General features: G+C 36.3%; 1 protein-coding gene across 4 annotated transcripts in view; it reads right to left on the reverse strand.

Moving 5' to 3' along the window:
• Positions 1–24,448, reverse strand: part of LOC136266716 (fibrillin-1-like) — a 69,456-nt gene that overhangs the window by 18,059 nt on the left and 26,949 nt on the right. For 3 of the 4 annotated variants that reach the window (XR_010706243.1, XR_010706242.1, XM_066061721.1), the window contains exons 11-34: positions 22,844–22,939; positions 22,673–22,792; positions 21,648–21,770; positions 18,852–18,974; positions 18,673–18,798; positions 18,499–18,621; positions 17,806–17,928; positions 16,018–16,143; positions 15,847–15,969; positions 14,635–14,730; positions 14,464–14,583; positions 9,231–9,353; positions 8,311–8,433; positions 8,135–8,260; positions 7,960–8,082; positions 7,178–7,300; positions 6,940–7,065; positions 6,769–6,891; positions 5,719–5,814; positions 5,548–5,667; positions 4,841–4,963; positions 827–949; positions 644–769; positions 468–590 (exon numbers count right to left, since the gene is read on the reverse strand). Coding sequence is in view for 2 of the 4 variants with exons in the window: in XM_066061721.1 (XP_065917793.1) it covers positions 468–590; positions 644–769; positions 827–949; positions 4,841–4,963; positions 5,548–5,667; positions 5,719–5,814; positions 6,769–6,891; positions 6,940–7,065; positions 7,178–7,300; positions 7,960–8,082; positions 8,135–8,260; positions 8,311–8,433; positions 9,231–9,353; positions 14,464–14,583; positions 14,635–14,730; positions 15,847–15,969; positions 16,018–16,143; positions 17,806–17,928; positions 18,499–18,621; positions 18,673–18,798; positions 18,852–18,974; positions 21,648–21,770; positions 22,673–22,792; positions 22,844–22,939 (2,877 nt within the window). In the remaining 2 variants the exon portion in view is untranslated. The remainder of the gene's footprint in view (positions 1–467; positions 591–643; positions 770–826; positions 950–4,840; positions 4,964–5,547; positions 5,668–5,718; positions 5,815–6,768; positions 6,892–6,939; positions 7,066–7,177; positions 7,301–7,959; positions 8,083–8,134; positions 8,261–8,310; positions 8,434–9,230; positions 9,354–14,463; positions 14,584–14,634; positions 14,731–15,846; positions 15,970–16,017; positions 16,144–17,805; positions 17,929–18,498; positions 18,622–18,672; positions 18,799–18,851; positions 18,975–21,647; positions 21,771–22,672; positions 22,793–22,843; positions 22,940–24,448) is intronic. The other variant, XM_066061722.1, reaches the window with a different exon arrangement.

The raw sequence follows: 24,448 nt of genomic DNA on the forward strand, positions 1-24,448 counted from the left end.
GCTTAGTGCTTACCTCACTTTTAGAATCCATGAAGATCCCCATGTTAGGTCTCTAATCTACACTTAGATGATTTTTGCATTTGTATGGTTTTACAAAATATATTGTTACTCAATGGCTCAACTTCAGAATGGATGTTAATTGTCATTACAACACATGCTTTAAATATAATATTATAAGTCATGGACATGGCAAAAGAAAGGCTATACAGTGAAAAGTGATTTCCTTTTAACTAGTTTTAAGTATAAATATTTCAGCTTTTAAAGCACATGTACTTTTATTTGTACCTTGTGACTTTAAACTCACTAGTGCACCTCAAGTTAACTTCTAAGGTTTTTGCTAAGGTTAGAGATGCTTTCTAAGGTGGTTTTTACTGAGTGGTCTGTTAGAACTTTGGAATAAAGGGCAATCTCTAATATGAACTGCATGTACATCCATGTAGATATGCAAAGTTAGCTTTAGTAATAACCTTCACAATGGTGATCACCCACTCCAAGTACATATCCAGGATAACATCCACATGAATAGCTACCAACAGTGTTCTCACAAATATGTTGACATCCTCCATTGGATTCTACACACTCATCAATATCTTAAACAAAATATTTAAAAATAATTGCTGCCTATAGTTGTAAAGAACCATACCAACACATGAAGTCAGATTATCGTGATGTAACTGATATCCATCATAACATGTACAAATGAAACTTGCTTCAGTGTTCCTACAATCTTGATTACATCCTGTTGTCCCTTGTAAACACTCATCAATATCTAAAACAGAAAACTATACTGGTCAAACATTGATGTACACATATCTGTATGTCTAACCTATGCAGGTTGTTCTATCTGCTAGCAAGTGATATCCAGTGTAACAATTGCACACAAACCCTCCTGTTATTTCCATACACACTTGAGAACAGTTATGAAGGCCAAGTAGGCACTCTTCAACATCTGTGACAAACATATATGTGTGTAAACGTAGGACATATATTATGAAGAATACAGCACTTGGATGAGGGTGTCTCAGGACTAATACAGCACTCAGCCTCATCTTGTGCTGTATTAGTCTGGAGACACCTTTGGGGTGCTGTAATTTTGTACAGTTGTAAGCATTATATTGCATTTTCCAGTTGTTGCTTTGGAATCTTTATCCTGTAAATTGAGTACAGTGGGTCCTTGCTTATCCGAACCTCAGCTATCTGAATACTTCAATTATCCAAATGCCAAATGTGACTGTTCTATTAGAGTATTTTGTCATCGGTGTGCATTTTATTAGAGTAAATTACTCTTCTATTAGAGTAGTTGAATGAAGCTCTGTTATATAGATCAATGGGCTTCAGTTACCTGAACAATTTCACTTATCTGAACACTTTTGGCTAATTATATGAACAGAGCTGTTCGGATAACTGAAGATCCACTGTACTCAAATTGCTTCAGTTCTCAGCCATCAGACCAGTATTACAATCTGTTTCTCATTGTGTAACTAATGGCTAGGCTAGTTTTAGCTATTCAAAATGTCACAGATATGATCAAGCTAGCTGTTTTTCCATACATAAACTGAGACATACTTTACAAAACTGTTGCTTATATACCAGTCAAAGCTGTTGTTCATATACCAGTAAATAACTTAGCATACTTTTCTAGCTGTACTGCATCTTCCACAAATACTATAACAGTTCTTTATTATTCATAAATAACTCTTGTTACAATGCTTATGACTAATAAAGTATCAAGCTTTTCCTTTACTTTTCCATCTGCTATCTCCCTCAGCATCACCATCTTTACTTTTTACTAAACTCAATATGGCAACAAATTGATTTACTACAAGTTTAACTGCAGGTTAAACAGTGTTAACTAGAAGGTTATTTTTACATTCATATAGCTAGCACTGTTGATCTGGAAATATGAACAACAGTGCAGTCACGTGCACCAACATAGTGTGGGCGGGAATTTTGAATAAGATTGAGGCGCCCGCCAACTGGTTACTTAGCGGTGTTCAACAGACAAGCCGTAGTGAGCTTGGAAGCTGCTTTTCCCACCCTCCTTCCCTTTAATTCACCTAAATTCGTTTCCATTGATCATGCCTAACCTGGTATGGTCAATGTGACATGGGTTCAGGGTGTCAAAATATGGACAGCTGTGGGGTTGTTTACCACATGAGTTTGTAATGAAGATTTGTAGTGGCTGAATTGTCTCCCGGATCACATGAGCATCTCACGTGTGCCCTACACCAGGAATATGGTTAGCTACACAATAACAATACAAGACAATTCAGCCATTCCACCCTGGCACACCTATTCCTCCACATGAGCCTCATATGTATTCATATAATTGTATTGGTTGGTTATTGGTCATAGAAACCGCAACTAGTTAATTAACTATAGTGTATAGCAAACTAATGAGCAATGGTGGGTAAAGTGAAACCTTCAAATATGTATATATAAACACAAAGCAACATTATACTTATACATACATGTGTAAACTATATGCATAATAAGTGTACATATAATTATGTATTAGCCGCAAGTGCTAAATGAAAAATATAGCACAAAAAAGTGGGCAAGAGACAAATATAGCTTGGGGTGAAGCCGACTGCTTTATTTCATCTCTCACCCACTCTTTGAGTGCTATATTTTTTGAACAAAGCAACTTCCAAGTTTCGAGCTGAAGCTTGAGTAAAACTTGTGCAAAACTATTCGAGACTCACCAAGCAATGAAATTATTGACTTCACTATGGATACGGATGTACAGTACTTGAAGACCCTCTGGAGTGCTTTTTCTCTGCCTCTGGGGTGCTTTCTTCTCCAGTTAATTGTCCTTGTCTTCTCAATTTTAGGGTCAGGCACTGTGTAACTAATTCTCTTCTGCCCATGCACAGTGCTATAACTACCTTGATATAATACTGCAGTTACTAATACAGCACTGCGGTTGCATAAACTGTGCTGTATGGCAAATATACATAGCACTTTTTTTGCTTTTATCTTTCACTCCAAAGTTCTTTAATAGTGTATATTACATTGGTCGAAAAGAAAATCCTCACAGCAGCTAGGCATGCTAGTAACAGGGTTATCAGTGTGGCATGTATATATTAGCTAAAGCTGTCACTTCATTTAGCACCAGTGTATGACATTTGCATACTTTAGTGAGTTGAAGGCAAGTTTTATGTGATCTGATAGTATAGCAGTCTTAAGCCTATCCTATATATTTTGTACAAACAATCATTTGCATGACGTAGCTCATTACAGCTACTAGTTACAACTGGAAAAATTAGTCTGATTAGATGTCATAGCCATAAAAAATTAATCTAGTGAAACAAGGGAGGTCGCCTACACCTGTATGTATATATATACTAGTGGATATTTAATTCCTATATCCATGACTGCATTAGGGATTAAATGTCCACCAGAATATCTGCACATGTAACAGACCTCCTTTCTTTCACTATTTTTTATGCCTCTGATCACCAATCATACTGAAAAATCCTAATTTTTCCTTCTATGTACTTGCTTGTTTGCTTTTGTAATACCATAATTATGAGTAAGCCCATGCATACCATATCAAAAGGAAAAATGATGCCAGGCATGCCAATAAAATAAATTTGCATCTGAACATGTGCCCCAACTATCAACTGTTACTGAAAGCGAAGTGCCATTACACTTTATTTTCAGTTATGTTCTGCCCATTACACAGTATTATAAATGTGACCAAATTTTTGAAAATTGTTGATATACGCACACACCAGCGAAGTTCACTTTTCACCATGAATGGATAGCCACACCAATACTCTACACATTTGCACCACAGCCATGCCTCTGGTTTGAACTGGCTGCTTTTCACGAGTGGATTTCGTGCCAGCCACCAGGAATGCTCTGGCACCTTGTAATGCCACTTGCCAGCTGAAAATATGCGACTAGAGACATAAACAGCCTTGGACAGGTGTAAAGATATTTTCTACATACATTTCTTTAATTTTCAGTAGCACAAGCAGTCTTGAGAGCCCAATATTAAGGCTGGAGGCACCACATAACCCTATCTGTTCATACAGTATATAAATCACCTGCCCAACATCCCCACCACCACACATGGTGACGTGTTTGTGTGACAGATACAGTCGTGAAAAAAGGTGCTCAAAATTATGGTTATATCAATAGCTAGCTTGCTATGGATTGAATTAAATAAACACTATGGTTGGCTGCCTTCACGGTGAAATTTAAAACTCATAGCTTTTGACCTTCCCAAGTTATGCTGGATTGAAATGTTTAAAATCTCATTTCTCACAATCTATTCATGCGAGTAGATAGGTGGTTTTCCCAAATTAGGTCACAAATGAAGAACACTATGTGAAGGACCTTTACAATTTATCCAGTCACAATGGAAAACTTGGACAATTCCCATTGCTAGGGAAGCCATCACACTATGCTACCGCAAATTGACACCTTTCACTGGAAGCATGCATTGTACTTACTGTAGTATGCCAAAAGGCACCAGTTGGGCTGAAGCGATGTCCAACAGTGAAAAAATCAGGCCTGTATGGCCTTAGCATTACACTTGTCTGAAGGCATCAGGCAGGCAGGCAGGCAGGCAGGTAGGCAGTTAGTTAATTAGTCTGTAAGTAGAAAATTCTGCTAAATTTTAAATTCTGTAGCAATTTATTGGGAACATTTTTGGCTACTTTGTAGACAGTTTGGACTTGATTATACCTCACCAATATTGCCAAGGTGTCATGAAGGTATTGCGAGGCAGGTTTTTGGGTGATGTTTTTGGCCAGTAAATCTGAAACCTTCATGATCCCTAGTATACAGTACTATTGTGCTATATGCTAGAATGTACGCATCAACATACCTGAACAGTTGTGACCATCACTAGTCAACTTATATCCATCCCAACATGAACACTGATAAGATCCATCAGTGTTATCACATGTTTGTGTACATTCTCCATTATCAGTTTGACATTCATTGATATCTGAATAAAGTGGACTAAATTTACTCTATGCAATTACAGTATATTGTGATTTAATTATTACATGAATGTACAATATGTTTACAAGTCATGACCTTAGTTAGTGACGTGTAGACCACCACAACGTTTTAGAAGTTATATACAGAGTAATTCTAACCTTTCTGGTTCACATTATGAAATATCATGATGTTTAGTATGTGGTAAAGGCCTTCTATTATGTAGCTGGATTTAAACTCCCATTGTAGTGCATAACTTTGTGTAATGCTTATAGGCATAGACAGTCACTATTAAATAGCATACCACTAAACAGTGACTTTATTAGTTCTTGCCCCTTCACCAATTACTTACATAAAGAACTCCAACAAACTACGTATCTATACATACGTAACAGCAAAAATGGCTATTAACTGTATATTTACTTAGATAGTTAATGTCCTCAGGAAATGTTGTAAAATGTGTAAAATTAGGCATATGTAGCTTTCAAATATACAGATATTATGTGTATACAGTACTGTTATACGGAATAAGACAGGTTCTCCCTGGTATATAATATGGAATAATAACATAAAGATAGTATCACCTTATACCTTCACAAGTCCTTCCATCAGCTTGTAACAGATAACCATCATCACATGAACACACAAAAGATCCATTAGTGTTAGAACAGTCATGATCACACTCATGATCACCATTACATTCATTGATGTCTTGAAAATGATCATGAGGTAGATATCACTCATAACAACATCTCTTCTCACCTTGTTCACAATTGTTACCAGTCCACCCTGGAGTACATGTACACACTTCTGGTGAACTACATGTTCCTCCATTAAGACAACCACCAGAACAGACAGCTAGATCATTAGTTAGAAATGCTAATATTCACATAATTTATTAGAATGATCTGCTATACACAGCAAAGTTTTTACTGTTATCACAAAACAATTTTTTGCCTAGTGCATCTACTGTTTTGTCACTCTTGTACACATTACTTTATTATGATAATGTATACCAAGTGGAGGAAAAATTTGACGAATGATAGCAAGTAGAATTTGGCAATTTGCAGTTGGCAGCACATATCACAACTACAGAATTTGCAAACCTATGGCATACTTTTGAAAGTACTCAGTGGTGGATGCTCTTCCCTAAAAACAAGCTTCTCTATGGACTAGGGTAACATTGCTAGCAATGTTTACTTGCTTAGTACCCATAATAATTATGTAGTGCCTCACCTGGTTCACCAAGTCCAGTTCAGCCACACCGAATAGTCCCTGTACTTAAGGGTACCAAGTCTTGCAAAATCTGCTATGCTGCGTGGCCTTTAAAAGCCTGGGTGAAAAAGTTGTGAAATCAAAGGTGCATGGTGGCAAAGACAATATCTGCAATGAAGCCAATGATGCTATAATGCCAATCAGTTTTAATAATGTATCCCTGGTGTTTGGCATAGATGTCACTGCAGCCATTTCTTGGCCACCACTTTTGATTTCACAACTTTATCACCCAGAATTTTAAAGACCACACCTTTTTACAGCTTAGCTGATTTTTTGCATTTTAGGTACCCCAAAGCACAATGATGATTATGAAAGATAGAAGCTATAATAATTACTATATTGCAAATTTTATTTTGTTAATACTTTACTACTTATTGTATTTTAAATTTCCCAAACCCACAGTGTGGCATGCTGGCTTTCTTGGCTACATGGCACATTACCATGTATCTTGCAGATGTAATGTTGATAAGAAGTATAGAAAAGTGTTTTCTCTATAGTAAAAAGTATCGCCACCAGAGTGTGTGGTAGTTTTCCTACCTGTACAAGTGTGACTGTTATTAGTCAACTCATATCCAACCCAACAGGAACACTGATAAGATCCATCAGTGTTATCACATGTTTGTGTACATCTTCCATTATCAGTTTGACATTCATTGATATCTGAATCACAACAGTAACTATTAGCCACACACAATGTATTACACATACCAATACAACTGGAGGTATCACTTCCAAGATCATATCCATCATGACAAGAACAATAGTAGCTACTATTAGTGTTAGTACAAATGTGATCACATCCTCCATTGGGGAATCTCTCACACTCATTAACATCTGTAAATATATTGTCTTTATCACACTCTATTGTCTATAAACTATACTTTCACACGGCATACCACTCAATGTATGTCTTGCAGTGTTAACTACAACAAAACAATCCACCCACCAGTACAATTGTAACCATCACTAGTCAACTCATATCCATCCCAACAGGAGCACTGATAAGATCCATCAGTGTTATCACATGTTTGTGTACACCCTCCATTATCAGTTTGACATTCACTGATGTCTATAAAAGAAAATTATTGAACTTGAGTCAAAGAGTAAGGAAGCCAACTTTAGCAATAAAAGTTACACAGTGGAGTTTGAACCATACAACTGATATTGATACCATTCATAGGGATGAAATGTTTTTACATTTTGGAAGTTCTAAGATTCTCTTTGCTTTTACAAAAATTAATTTAAAACAAGTGACTGTTCTATTGGAATATCATGATTTTTTGTTATAAACATTATCCCAAAAAATGGGAAAATAAGGGAAGGTAGCATTTCCACCAACTAAGATTCAGATGTGCTCAGCTATAGGGTGTGTGTATATAGTGTTTATATCACTAAGCCACTATGCTGTGCACTGAAGAAACAGTATGGGCTTACATACGTACTTTCTAAACTGACTATAGCCCATAGTGTGAGTCTTACAAACTAAAGGTGAATGCCTTATCACATGAAATTTTATATTAAGCATATTAAATAGATGAGGTAAATTAATTTCCATTTTCTTGGTCTGGTATAGTCCAAGTAATAGTCACAATTCTCTAAGCAAGCAAAGATAAGATTCTTGTTGCAGTGTTGTTATATTCCATACTAACAATTAAAATTCCAAGTTTTACTAATATGTACATTTGCATACGTACAGTATATGCATGTAAATTTGTGCTATCTGTATACCTTCACAATAGTGATCACCCACTCCAAGTACATATCCAGTACGACATGTACATGAATAGCTACCAATAGTGTTCTCACAGATTTGTTGACATCCTCCATTGGACTCCACACACTCATTTACATCTTAACAAAACATGCACAAACAATCACTGCCTATGACTGTAAAGAACCATACCAACACACAAAGTCAGATTGTCGTGATGTAACTGATATCCATCATTACATGTACAAACAAAACTTCCTTCAGTGTTCCTACAATCTTGATTACATCCTGCTGTTCCTTGTAAGCATTCATCAATATCTAAAACAGAAGACAATAGTTGAACACTGATGTACACATAATATGCCAACCTATGCAGGTTGTTCTATCTGCTAGCAAGTGATACCCAGTGAAACAATTGCACACAAATCCTCCTGTTATTTCCACACACAGTTGAGAGCAGTTATGAAGGCCATTTAGGCATTCTCCAATATCTGTGACAAACATACATGTGTGAATAATATCAAGACAAACTGTATAATAAAGTAATGGGGTACTTGGTCAAGAGCACGAGAGAAAGCAGAGAAATGTATTAGTCTTGCTTGTCATGAGTGCTTTTTCCATAATAATGTGGTAAACAATAATGCTTTAATGTGTTGCTCTCTTTAACTAATTGTGTTCTTTGGAGCATTCATCTTGAGTACTCAAACTGCTTATGTTTTCATCCATCAATTCCTCAGTAAGTGTTCATACAATCTGACAGTTAGAATTTGGCTTTAGCAATAAAAATATCATGCATGTGATCAAGCTGGCTGTTTTTCATTAAAAAGTTGACGTAATTTTCACAGCTGTGTTTTTCCAAAAATTGAATAGCATCCATTTTATAATCTTATCCACATAACTATCTGTTATTTTACATACAGAATTTCTACTACATTTCGGAAAGTAAAGTGCACTTTAGCACTTTGATCGTCCTATATTAGGAATACTGCCATTGTGCAGTACTACTATTTTACATTTCTGCCTACTATTGCCCTCAGAATTACTTTCTCTGCTTTTTAGCTAAACATCAACAAGAATACAATATTAGGGCCACAGGTAGGTTCTATCCAAAATAGCAAACCAGCAAGTAATGTTCAAAGATGAAATACATGACAACATTGACTAGTGTGTAAAGTGTAACTTATAACCATGCACAAAGCAACATTTACTTACACACATAATGCATGCATGCAAACAACACTGTAGAGCTCATATACACAGTTAATATTTAATACACAGATTTACACACCTGAGCAGTTGTGACCATCATTTGCTAACTCATATCCATTTAAACAAGAACACTGATAAGATCCATCTGTGTTATCACATGTTTGTGCACATCCTCCATTATCACTTTGACATTCATTGACATCTACGTGAATAAAATGTAAATTCATAATTTGTATTGGGCTCTATACTCTGCAATTATATGGGCGATTTATACATTGCACCTAAGAACATAATTATAATAATAATCTTACAAAACATATTGTACATTCTCCATATTTCTTTATTCTTCATGAGTGAAGAACTTGGACAATGTATAATAATTTAGCTAGAGACATGTAGGCCACCACAAGTAGACCTGTGTCAAATATGCCAGCATAATAAAAAACATAATAAGCCAGAGTGCTAAGCCAGCATAATGCTATATTTCAAATGGAGTTTAATTCCATGAAAATAGATTGATACTCCCTAATAGAACAGTTAATGGAAACTGCAATAAAAACACTCAAGTGCATTGTAAATTAGCTCCTTAGATTGATACTCTCTTATAGAACGGTCAACTTTGTAGCAAACTGCTCTAATAGGACATTCACCAGTTAAAATTTTCCAAGAAATGTTGGTAACCGAGGAGCATAATGCAAGCATAATGGGAATGCTGAAGAGCATTATGGGACTATGGGTAAAAATTTTGGGAAATTTCTGAAAGCATTTTGGTCAAAATCTTTGTGCATATTTGACTCATGCCTAACCAGAAGACAACCAACTAGACATAGTATACTGGCACAACCAGAAAATCGTGCACTTTCATAAAGCCATGAAACTTTTCACATAAATAGTACTCCTCAATACATGTATTTTTAGATATAGGGCCATCGCTGATTTGACCTATGGTGACCTTTACGGCCATTTTTGTACAGAACATTGATCATTTTTGTCTTTAACTCCCTGAGGCAATAATTAACTTGTTAAACATGGTACCAAAAATAAAGATCTTGCCGATAGAAACAAATTGGTTTTTATTTGAAGTCAATAGGTGAATTCATTCTTAAGTTATGAGTATTTTTATTAGTTGCAAAACTTGATAAATTTATGCATAATTATCTGCCCACAGGTAATTCACACCTCGAGGGCAGGTAAATTTATTAAATTTTGCAGTTAGTAAAAATGATCATAACTTTGTAATGAAATCACCAATTGACTTCAAATAAAAACCAATTTGTTTCTATCAGCAAGATTTTTTGTTTGGTACCATGTTTTAACAAGTTAATTATTGCCTCAGAGAGTTAAAGATAAAAATGATCAATTTTCTGTACAAAAATGGCTGTAAAGGTCACCAAAGGTCAACTCAGCGATGGCACTATATCTAAAAATGCATGTCATGAGGAGTACTATTTGTATAGGTATTCACACATTTGAGTGCAATTAGGGAATAATTGTACGAGTAACAGTCAAATTTGCACTAGGCAAAGCCGAGTGCAATTTTGGCTGTTACAAGTACAATTATTCCATAATTGCACGAAAATGCATGTGATTGCCTACTAATCACATAGTGACTACCCTTCGTGGTTTGTGGTACACATCTATCCAGTTCTATGTGGCCATTAACTTCTACCAGGTGATTGCACCATCCTTCTTTGTATTACATCATTAGTTGTTGCACTTAAAAGGCTTCATGTGTCAGCAATTCTGGTTGGCTACTCAGAATGTCTACACATGTTGCACTTAAAAGGCTTCTATTGTCAGCTTATTTGATTGGCTATACATCATATCACTTTCTTTTGCACTTAAAAGGCTTCTGTTATTCTGCTATTTTATTGGTTACTTTACAGTGCAATTACAGAAACAAGGCCATGCGATTTGGGCATTCCTACTATTGAGACTAATGTATGGCAAATTAAATCACTATGTGATTAATGTGGAAAGTTTCATGGCTTTATGAAAAAGTGCACAATATTGCCAATTTTGGGGGCTACGCCGCTATACTAACATGTAAAAGTCACTGAAGAACATATAATTATATGCCATTATTTGTGTCAGAATTTTTTTGAAGATGGCAGGTACTGTAAGTATAACATTTAGTATGTAGATTTAGATAAAATGCAGGGGTGGATCCAGAGTTTGGAAAGGGGGGTTGCACTTTGCTGAAAAAAACGTTGAAGACCAAAAAAAAGGTCACAAGACTCACAACAATAATGGCTGTCCTTAATACTATAAAGTATATATAAAGATCCTTATTCAGATTCTTATTCATAGCTTCCTAGTTAAGCTACACTGCCTCATGAACACTGTGACTGCTTTATCAGAGTGATTGACTGCTCTATTAGAGTATCTTGATCTTGTATGCTTTTTTTAAAGGACAAAGGTGGGGGGGGGGGGGGGGGGGGGGGCACATGCCCCTGTTCCCCCCCCCAAGATCCGCCACTGAAATGTGACCAGATTTTATAAAACCAATCCAAATCGCACATCAGGCAAAATCAAACTAACACTACCAGTGGATAACACACTATCATACTACTACTTTTGACACTCAGTACTACTCAAACTGGTTTTAACAGACAACTTTTCTGGGTGACGTAGAGATCTTGAATGGCAGTATCTGGCCTTGTGAAGGGTTTGGTAAGAATCAGTGGTATACTAGTGGATGGCCTTATAATGTTGGCCAGACGTTTTTTCTGTTGATTTTGCTACATATCAGCCACTAAGGAGCCAGCACAGCCCTGTAATCTCGTGTCTGGACTCCAATCATCTGCCTCCATTTAGAAGTCTATCTCTTTCCCTCCCTGCCACCTCCATCCTCCACCTCTTTGTGAGCACTCATGATACTATTTTGCTCATCCAACTGCTCAGATTTTCTATCTTATTTGGTGGGAAACTCTGCAAGCAGCTACAAGTACTGGAAGTGGTCTGAAAGGTAATAGATTGATGCATCTTTTGTGTAAATTTCATACGTGTGCTTGCTATCCTTGGCAAGTTATACTGACTTGAATTCTTTAAAACTGTTAATCTTGAAACTTCTAATGTGCGATTTGGATCATTTTCCAATCCAGTCACAAATGATGCTGACTTGCAATGCTGCAAGTGATTATTGTCATAGCAGTCATGATAATTATGTTAGCAATTTGAGAAACCATGATATGCACAGCAATTTTGACCATTCTGCTTTGCATTATGACAAATTTCTGCTCATTGTGAGCTCCCAATAGTGTATAATTCAGTATACAGATACGGTGACTTCCAATTTTCTTGCCCTTTCAACAATCAGCCACATTGGATGGAGCTCACCTTATTCCTCCAATCAACTATACACCAACATACATAAATGGCTATTAATTATTTTCTTACAGAGTAAATATCTAGAGAATTACTATAAAAATTGGCATACTTTGACACTGTGATAATAATCAGCATTTTTCGACACATTGGAATAACATACGTAATAAGGCAGGTTCTCTCATACTTTAGGTAGTCCCCTTATATGGCTGGCTGCAGAAGTTGGTTCATTTCACCATAGGCATAGCTATATATAGCAAGTGTGGCAAAGTGGGCACACCTACCTGAATGCTATATTACAGCTGTGTGATTGCTCTATTAGAATTACTGACTGCTCTATTAGAGAAATGATGCTATGTTGAATTCTTATCATTCAAATTCAATTATAAACTAAGAGGATACATTATATAGGTGTTTTACACTTCTAGCTAGCTTCTACTATACAACTACCTAGCTGGCCTATGTATGCTAGCAGGGGGGGGGCAGGGGTGCTTGCCCCCCTTGACAAATTATCAACCCCTTTAAATTTTAAGCAATAGTTTAAACGAAACTACTCAGGATGCATCAGAAGCAATCTAAGAGAGTCTACAATCCAAAAATTTCAGGACTGGTACATTATTTTCAGGTACATGAGGATGCACCATGCAGAAGCAATTTACAAAAGTTTACAATTTTCTGGAGCAGCATATCACATTCTCAGATACCTGAGAATGCACCAAATTAAAGTAATCTATGGGAGTCAAAATTTTCCTGGATTTGCATTTTATTCTTAAGTACCTCAGAATGTACCAGAATCAATCTAAGAGAGTTTAAAGTATAAAATCGTTTGGAGTGACATGTCACATTTCAGGTACCTGAGAATGCACCAGTAGTGATCTACGAGAGTTTAAAATGCAAAATTTTCTGAAGCAGCATGTTATTCTCAGGTACTGTACCTGAAAATGAACCAGAAGCAATCTGACAGTCTAGTGGGTATGGCCTCTAGATTCCATGCACATATAAGTAAGCACAGCCGATATGCTTACAATACCACTCCCCCTACTCTGAAAAACTGTGTTTTCTCCCCTTTAGTTTTTTCCTAGATGAAGGCCTGGCTAGTACAGTGGCACCCATCCCTTCGCAGAGAGGAAGGATTTGGATACTCTAGCATCCAAAATTGTAGTGTGTTACAGAAAAGTAGGTAACACCAACACCAATCAAATTGTATTTTGCGTAACATCTGTTTTGGAGTTACCATAAATTAAGTAATGTGTAGATAAGTTAATTGTTTTGTAAGGATGCGATGTAATTGAGATTGAGTTCATTTTTGCCTATAAGTCATTCTTTAAAAGAACAAAAGAGGAAGGCAATTAAAGGCCTTGTAGCTGGAACTGATGTACTTGGGATGTGGCCTTATCTGAAGCCTAATTGAGAAGTCTTTTTGCTAAACAGTTAACTACTATCATTTACATTATATGGTTGTATGTAAGTTGTGCCATTTTTGCTACTTATGTGACATCATTTTTTTAATTGCATTCCATCATTAATAATGCTAAGAGTGGCCAGCCCTACTGCTTTAGGAGAAGAGGCAGGCGCCACCAGACTACATGCATGCATGTTAAAAATTTAGGGGTACCTCAACACTCCTAAGCACCATTCCCTTACATCAAAACTATATCAATTTCACTATCTACACAGATTTATAAATCAACTGACCAAACCATATAATGTGAATACTAACCTACTGTTTACATCTATAGTTTAATTATTGAGAATTATATTCAGTGGCTTCACTACTCAGGTGAACTGTTAATTTGGTAAGTATGTTGCCAGTTAGCCATCCGCAGGAGAATTGAAGTAATGACAATGATTAATTTTAATTTGAAAATCTACTAACTTTTATCAGATTAATTTCTGGGTCAATCAAACCACTGACTAAACTGGCTAAATAATTACACAGAAGTGCTAAATAATTTATCTCAGTAAAACAATGGACCATATTTTACCTTTACAAGTCCTTCCATCAGCTTGTAACAGGTAACCATCATCGCATGAACATACAAAAGATCCATTAGTGTTAGTACAGTCATGATCACACTCATGATCACCATTACACTCATTGATGTCTTGAAAATAATCACGAGGTAGATATCACTCATACCAACACCTCTACTCACCTTGTTCACAATTGTTACCAGTCCATCCTGGAGTACATGTACACACTTCTGGTGAACTGCATGTTCCTCCATTGAGACAACCACCAGAACAAATTGCTTAGAACATTAAAAATGTCATTATTAATCATAATAATTATATTCATGCCAAAGTAGTCATAAAGAAAGTGTGTGGCTTTCAAAAGGTCCAGGTTCACAAAGTGTGAAATCAAATGCGGCAACCAAAAAGGTTGCAATGATGTTAACAATGTTCACACCATTAATAGTCATTAGCATTAACATCATTGCAACCAATTCTTTGCCACTACCAGTTTTTTTAAAAAATTGCTTCTTTTTGTACTTTATATACCCAAAACCAGTTATAGGTTGAATTAGGGATTGGTTTTACCCACATTAAATTTCTTTATATGTACAGCAGTAATTACAATCGTGTTGTTTAATGCTCTCTAATAGAGTGTACATTTTGAGAATTCTAATGCAACACACATAAAAAATCAATGTATTTCTATTTCCTGTTTCAAACCAGATAAAGTTTCAGTGAGAACTTGCAGTGAACTTGATAATAAATCATATTAAACTTGGTTACACTACTTGATGATATCCTACTCTTAAAGTTGACCATGTCTTCTCAGCTCTATCAGGAGGCAAATTATTTACCAAAAACTGATCTTAGTCTGGTTTACCAGCAGCTTGCCCTAACAGCCAAGTCAGAACTAAATTATACAATTAAAATTCAGTGTCCACAAAATTCTACACAAAATTTGCTAAAGCAGTTGCATTGTAAGTCATGTGTACTGTCTAATTCAGTTATTTAAGTCCATCCTTCTGCATATTTCAAGTGTTTGTAGATAAGAAACCAATAACTAGGTTAATGTGGCCTAATATAGTTGAGAGTTACAACTAAATACCAATTTAGATGTGATTAGCTAAACCATACATCAGGTGTACATGTCAATGTGATTAGACATTGAAATGTGTCCAGGAAATATGTTACCACATCAAAACTTCAAGTAAGCTCCCTTCAAAAGTTTACTCCGATTAAATTACGGAAAGAAATGTTTCACGTAGATACTATATGTCATGATCTAACACACTTTAGTATGGCACCAATATCATCAAGAGAGCAAATGTAATGTTGAAACAAATACATTGCATCAAAGAAGAAGATGGTCTGATTCTCTCTATAAACACTAGAATATGTGGTAGTTTTCTTACCAGTACAACTGCGACTGTCATTGGTCAACCCATAGCCATTCCAACAAAAACACTGATAAGATCCATCAGTGTTATCACATGTTTGTGTACATCCTCCATTATCAGTTTGACATTCATTGATATCTGAATCACAACAGTAACTATTAGCCACACACAATGTATCACACATACCAATGCAACTGGAGGCATCATTTCCAAGAACATATCCATCATGACAAGAACAGTAGTAGCTACCAATAGTGTTAGTACAAATGTGATCACATCCTCCATTGGGGAAACTCTCACACTCATTAACATCTGTGGGATAGTATTTATCACATTATAACATCAGCTTAAGGATTTTTAAAATTAAGACCACAGAAATACAAAGCAACACATAGGCAACAGAAGGATTCTCCTGCATCCCCAATTCTACAGGTGTATTGCACAATAGATAAACTCTTGCAAAGTTTCCAGACTAGATCGAGATATCTAAAAGAGCAGTCACCCTAATAGAGCAGTCTCCCTTATACAACAGTCAAGTATGTATTAAACTAAATAGTATTTAATTAGCTGCTAAAATAAAATGCAATCTCCTGGCACTTAAATCGCAAAATTTTCCTGTGGGGGAATGCCCCCAGACCCCCTAGAATTAGCATGCTGGGTGTGCTTATACACTAATACTACTTGGGCAACACCAACTCTAACACCTTCCCACCACTTATGTAATAAACAAGAGAGCTCATGCATCTACACTGTAGCTGTACTCGTGAACATTACTTCAGTCACTGTCAATAGCATGACTGAAGTAGGGATTAAATGTCCACTAGTATAGCTGCGGGCATGTATAGACAATCTCCCTGGTTTATTTCTTTTGATCTTTATTCAAATTTAAACTCCTATTTTTTTCTTATACAGTAGTCCCTCGGTTATTGAACCCTCCTTTATCTATACACTTGAAATTGAAAATGGCTGAGTACAGGTGTAAGTCATATTAGAGTATTTCAACAGAGATCTGTGTATAAATGTATGTACCTTAGTTATCCGAACTATTCACTAATCTGAACACTTTTACCATTGCCTGAAACACATTGGGGTTCAGATAACCAAGGGTCTATTTTTTAAAGCACTGACTGATTAATGTGTACATATTGTATCAAAGGAAAGAATGATGCTAGACACCTAACATTAAATACACATTCAGATCAGTCATTGAAAAGCCGATGTGGCCATTCCATTACTTTTCAGTCCAGTATTCAATACAAAACAGTACAAGAAAATCCTCCATTTACCACAGGAATTACAGTGATTCCCATGATAGTCAGCACAAGACACCAATGGAATGGTAGCCAAGAAAAAAATAGGACACAAAGGAGACACAAGCATGCATTGTAACTGCCGGATTTGGTGAAAGGCACACCTTGACATTAGCCAATGAAGAATTGAGCCCATAGGGGGAGGGAAAAGTACTTTTTGGAATGTAGGGGTGTGTTTGGTTCTGTAGGATTCTGTATTTTTTCAAAGCTCATTCCAAAATGTAAAGCATGAGGCTAAGGTATGCCCCCAAAAAAAGTTATACATGGTTTTGATGAATTTTACTGTGATGCTAATGAATATTGACCATTTGATTGTACAACTTTGGGAGAGATCATATTAATTCTTTTCATTTCTAACTATGTATCAAGGCTTAGGTATAAATCTAGTGGGGGTCAATAGTTACTGTATCCAGGGGAGTCAGTGGTGAGAACCCACCTTCAGAATAAACCCTGCATTTGGGGTTAGATTATGCCAAACCAATCCTGCTAAGTTGTTGTGAAGGAATAGCTAGGTTGGTTTTTGGTTAATACCTTTTAGACATGCAAATCTTCATAATCCTACTATACAGCACTACCACACTGTATGATAAAAAAATACTTTAGAATGACATGCAACAACTGAATACATGTTTTAATGTCAAACTACATCAAACCATTTACTGACCAGTACAATTGTAACCATCACTAGTCAACTCATATCCATTCAAACAGGAACACTGATAAGATCCATCAGTGTTATCACATGTTTGTGTACAACCTCCATTATCAGTTAGACATTCATTGATATCTAAAATGTTGAAACTGTATGTAGGTATCATAGCAGCACTTTACTAAAAGTACAGCATAACATAACAAAGCAGACTCATACAATATTTTTACATCTTAGAGTAGTTCTGATGTACATTTTAGCACTAAATATTGATAATGCTTGATACTTGATACAAGTTATGATTTGAGAACTCTACTAGTCTAAGAGTTCATGATCACTGTAGGAAGTATGATGCCAGCAATAATAAAGAATACTTTTCCTTCCCTAGTTTAGCATGGCCATACCACCGTTTTTATTGCAAAGGGCTTATCACTTAAATATTACCAGCACCCAAGTTATCTCCAATTACACTAAGACCCTGCACTAAATGAGGAGTCTGGGAATACAAAATTAACTCCACAGTGATCTAATACAGCTCATGAAATAGTAGTCACAATTAATCGCAGAAAGTCAAGATTTTGTTTTCATTGTATACACACTAGAGCAGCTAAAAGCTTTCCTTATGTACACTTGCAAAAAATGCACGAAGATGATATATGTACATTCACAAGGACTTGTGCAGTCAGTTAATAGTTAGAGTACCAGTACCTTCACAATGGTGACCACCCACTCCAAGTACATATCCACTATGACATGTACATGCATAGCTACCAATAGCATTCTCACAAACATGTTGACAGCCTCCATTGGACTCCACACACTCATTGATATCTTAAACAAAATATACAAAATAATTGCTATTACAGCTGTAAAGAACCATACCAACACACAAAGTAAGATTATCGTGATGTAACTGATATCCAACATAACATGTGCAAATAAAATTTCCTTCAGTGTTCCTACAATCTTGATTACATCCTGTTGTTCCTTGTAAACACTCATCAATATCTAAAACAGAATACTATATTAGTTGAACACTGATGTACACATATATGCCTAACCTATACAGGTTGTTCTATCTGCTAGCAAGTGATACCCAGTGTAACAATTGCACACAAACCCTCCTGTTAGTTCCACACACACTTGAGAGCAGTTATGAAGGCCACGTAGGCACTCTCTAATATCTGTGACAAATATACATGTGTGGGGATATCAAGACATCTGTATAGTAATACTACAAACTATCCCAAGAGCACAGTAATGAATTAACTTTACTATAGTATGTATGTGCGTGTTGAGCTGGATCCTCAAAAAAATTTAATAACCCATGAATGCAATTGCACATTATCTGGAAATTTGGCTCATTTGTAGTGCTGCTTGACCCACTAAAACTATTTCAAAATGTTTTTGTTCAAATGTCTGACATAATATTTATGGTCAATCAAAATTTTCACCAACAATGAAGTGGGAAAGACTTATTTCATACATACCAAGCCACATACTCTTCTACCTAAAATTATCCTGGTGATGAAACACATGTATTGTCTTGCTGCTAGTCCTGACCAAGCTTCTAGTAGAGGTGTCCTATGTGATTGATCAATAAGGAGCATGATGATTGTGCCATGCCTTCCACAACGAAGTCAGTTAGATCATTCAGGCACTTGGTAGCTGTGCTCTGTTCTCTAGTTGTTGTTATATGTGCAGCTATCTACTTCTCTTACAGTAGTGCAAGTGTTTGATTTTCTGGAATTCAAAGCAAAGTGTTGATATTGAAAATTAATGCCTTTATATGGTTTCATTGCATGAAAATGATGATAATTTCTTAGATTGAAGATGGAAGCAAAAGCAAAGCACAAAGGCAGACACTTACTGGAACTACAAAACACTTATGATGGCTGTACTATGTGCGACCTAGCTTCTAGCTTTTGACTGATTTAGCTGACAGACTGACTAACTGACTGACTGACTGACTGATTGGCTGGCTGGCTTAAACTCCAGACTGTGGATAGGCCAAACATCAAGAAGATAAACCAAGAAATTGGGTTTTTAAATTATTTTTTAAATATTCAATAATATTATTGGAGATTTTTAAAAAGTTTTAATGCTATAGATTTGACATTAGATAAATGAAGACCATTGCTTTAATATCAGTGGTGGATCTAGATGGGTTTCTGAGGTTTCGACAGAAACCCCCTTTTAAATTTAGCTCAGTGGAAGTCTAAATACATACACATTGTTGTACTGACAATTTGTCATATCAAACAACTATATACCTATGTATTTCAGTAGCATGCATGCAACTGCACTTAACTGACACCATTTATAGCGATTAAACCCTCAGCACCACTTTACTTTTCATCTCCCACTGCATTAAAAATGATCGAGATACTCTAATAGAGTAGTCAAGTAACTACTCTAATAGAGCAATCAAAGCTACAACTTATAGTCACCATCTTTGCCCTATAGTTAGCTATAGTATTTACAGTTTAATTAAAGCATTGGATTTATTGTAATTGCTAACTAAAAGTCCAATTTCAGAGCTTCTAAAACCTAAACATTTTCTGTAGAAATTCATCAGATGCCTTATTCAGCAATACCAACTTTCAGTAACCCCCTTTTAAAAATCCTAGATCCGCCACTGAATATGCTTTTGTTGCATAAGATGTGTGCTTTTCTATGATGCTTTTAGCAGATCTTTTGGCAGGCACCTTTCATTTTGGAAGGCGATCATTAATTTAGAAAGTACTGTTACGCAATTTGCATATGATACACAAAACAACTAATATTTTTATGCACGTGTAATGTGTCTACAGTAGATAGGCAGTTATCCTTAATGCTAAATTTGATATGCTCTAGTAAAAACAAGCCATTTGTTTAGCCAACACAGAGTAAGTGTATACATCATTGGTCCAAAAATAGAAAATGAAGCTCATAGCAGTTAGTGAACTAAGTGACAAGCATGCTATTTGGTTATCACTTCATTAGCTTTATACCCATTTAAACTCTATTGAGGCTGTTTTGGGTGGGTAATAAATCTCATACTCCATCTTGTTTTCAAATATACTCCATGCTTTCAGGCACAATATAACATATGTTCATGATCTAGGTTTATCCAATGAGTACACATTTTTTCACATACAGTGATGTAACGAGGGCACTTATTTTGTCGTGTGAGCATGCACAGTTGCCATGGTATTAGTATTATTGCAAGAAAACCAGCCGCTTTTGCTGAGCCTACAGCAGAAACAGCCATGGGTGAGGTAAGTAATCTGAGTGTAATGTGAAATAGAGTCTAAAGCAGTTATATAGTCACTTGATATATAGCAGTGGTGGATCCCCCCAACACACACATGCATACACACAAAAATTCTATACTCAAGATTAAGATATACTCTAATAGAGCAGTCAGTCAAATACTCTAATAGAACAGTCACTATATGTAACTGAATCCTCCACTGAATATGAAAACTTGCATCTGCAGCACCAACTCATGGGTACACTTAGCTATGTAGCCTGCAAGGAAATTTTTCAATATAAATTTATCCGATCCTTTGTATATATGTCATTCTTGCAACATGACAATTTACTTTAGGCTTATAGCTGAACTCACACTGCCACTGATCCCTATATGCAGCTCTTGATCAATGTAGACCACACAGAAACATAGTATGTGATTATCACTATGACTTTGTGCCCAGAGCTTCTCTAAAATTTCAACATGTAAAATACCAATAGCTTCTGGGAGACTGCACCCCCCCCCCCCCCCTCCCCCCAAAACCTCTGCTTTATAGCTGTTCACTACCTTGGTCATGGTGCATCCCCTTGTCAAACCCTGGATCCACCCTACACATACATACCTGAACAGTTGTGACCATCATTTGCTAACTCATATCCATTCAGACAAGAACACTGATAAGATCCATCAGTGTTATCACATGTTTGTGTACATCCTCCATTATCAGTTTGACATTCATTGATATCTGAATAAATTAATATATATATAATTATTACACCTAAGAACACATGATGAGTGGGAACAACCAATGGAAAATGTATGATAAAGGACATCATGTGAATATACAGGTGCACAATATTGCAGTTTTAGAAGTTATATGCACAATAAAAAAATATTCAGATTAAATTCTTCTACAGCGTGTGAATTTCACTCATTGAAGCTGGGTTTGAGTATCTATTGCACATACATGTAACTTGCAGTCTGCCTACGACTGTAGTATGTACAAGTTGAGCTGGATCCAGAAAAACAGCTAAAAATTAAAGTGGATTTTTTCTCAAGAGAGTAAACATTTCAGCCAACCAGATGAGTAGTGGTGACAGCATAGGTGTCAACAACAGACACGTATGGTTTGGCTATGTTACAAGGTCGGGAAAGGGCTGTTATGGACACAGTATTTTATGGCTTCCTCTATAGGAAATGTACGGTGGAAATTTTGATTAGCCATAAATATTGTGTCAGACATTTGAATAAAAAGAATATTTTTAGCCAGTCAAGCATGCTACAAGTGAGCCAAATTTAAAGATCATGTGTAATTGCATCCATGAGTTATTAAATGCTTTTGGAGGATCCAGCTCAATGTGTACATACTATTAGATGGTGACTTTCATTATCTCACCCATCATCCAGGTTAAAGCTCACCCGATACATTATATCTATATATGTAAGTGACAGAAATATGGCTATTAGCTACTTACTAACTTACAAAGCTAATGTCCTGAAAACTAAGGAATTGCTGTAAATAATGTAAAACTTTGCTTTCATCATTAATGATACAAAACATTGTGAAAAAAATCTGAATTACATATGGAATAGCTACACAATAAGACAGGAGCAAGACATTCAAATATGGTACCACCTAGCCCTTACCTTCGCATGTCCTTTCATCAGCTTTTAACAGATACCCATCATCACATGAACACACAAATGATCCATTAGTGTTAGTACAGCCATGATCACACTCATGATCACCATTACATTCATTGATGTCTTGAAAATGATCATGAGGTAGATATTACTCATACCAACATCTCTTCTCACCTTGTTCACAATTGTTACCAGTCCATCCTGGAGCACATGTACACACTTCTGGTGAACTGCATGTTCCTCCATTGTGACAACCATCAGAACAAACAACTTGGAACATTAAAATGTTATTGCTAATTACAATAATATTATATACTATACAGTTATATCAAGATATATACAGTAGTGCAATGGTGGATCCATGACGGGGAATTTGGGACAAATGCCCTCCCCCCCTTTACCTTGTGGAGTAGTATTGATTAATATAGCTACTGAATTTTATGTCAGGCCATGATCAATTTATACACTCATGAAAATGTGCACATTTTACTAGCATTGTTATAAATTCACCTAAAATCAAAGAAAATCAGTCAAACTAGCTGTAAAATTGTCACTCAACACTTTCATGTGTACTAAGCACCTCTACAATAATTATCATGTTGCTGCTTTTAAAAACATTAATACCATCTGCAAAGTCCAAAATGGCAAAATCAACACTGAGATACTCTAAGAGGTGATTTTTTGCTGCCTCAAAATTGCAAGTGAATCTGGGTCTCCCCAACCACTTACAACTTAGCCTGTTTGTGTCCCTCCCCTTGCCAGCTGCTGGATCCATCCCTGTAGTGTGTCATGTGGCCATTGAAGCTAGCATGCCACACCAGTTGGGTAAATACATTAAGGCCATATCAATTGTTCATGAACCTACACTTCTTCATATATTGAAGAATTAAAATAAATTTTCATAAGTAAAAAATCAAGGTTAAATCTTTCTGTCTCATAATTTCCAGTGCTCAAAACACACTATGGTTGCAAATGAACTGTTGTTTTATCAGTACTATGTGTATAGTGTTCTATTGGACTAATTTTGTCCTGGTTTCTGTTAACATGTTTATCAAGACACACGGTAGTGTGTCGTGCGGCCCAGGAAGCCGGCGCGCCACACCGTGAGTATATTTACAGGAAGATAGTAAATGCGATTTTCACACCTTTGTAGCTCCGTGATTCCTTATCCGATTGAAACCAAAGTTGCTACAGAAGTGCCGGCTAGGTAGGCGAGTCCACATTCCATATTTGAAGAAAATCGTTCCATCTATTTCCGAGATACGATCGGCCAAAATTTGGGGTTTTTTTCTTCGTTCTTTTCTTCTTCTTCTACTTCTTCTTCTTCTTTTCGCACACTTTGCAAAATCCGCCATAAAACACGAATTCGTGCTCCAATCGGGCTGACATTTGGCACGCTTAAAGGGCTCATTAAGGCGAATCTCAGTACCAAGTTTGGTAGGAATCCGATGAACATTCACCGAGTTATGACCGATTATTTGCGTAAAATAAGGTCGAAGGTCTGTCACGCCCACAGGGTGAACCGCTTGACGGAATGAGCTGAAAATTGCTATGTAGATGGAGTATCTATCATAGGAATGCCTTTTTGTGGTTTGAAAGGAATCCAGTTAAAGGCCATCGAGATATGACACAAAACCCAACCTGTGTCACAATTACGCGATCGATGTTTATGAATAAAAAAACTATTAGTTTTCACGCCTACTAGGCAAACCGCTTAGAGCAGTGAGCTGAAAATCGGTGTGAAGCTGGAATAATCATCATAGAAAGTCCTTGCAGTAG

The sequence above is a fragment of the Dysidea avara genome, chromosome 9 (assembly GCF_963678975.1).
Source record: "Dysidea avara chromosome 9, odDysAvar1.4, whole genome shotgun sequence".
Taxonomy (NCBI): domain Eukaryota; kingdom Metazoa; phylum Porifera; class Demospongiae; order Dictyoceratida; family Dysideidae; genus Dysidea; species Dysidea avara.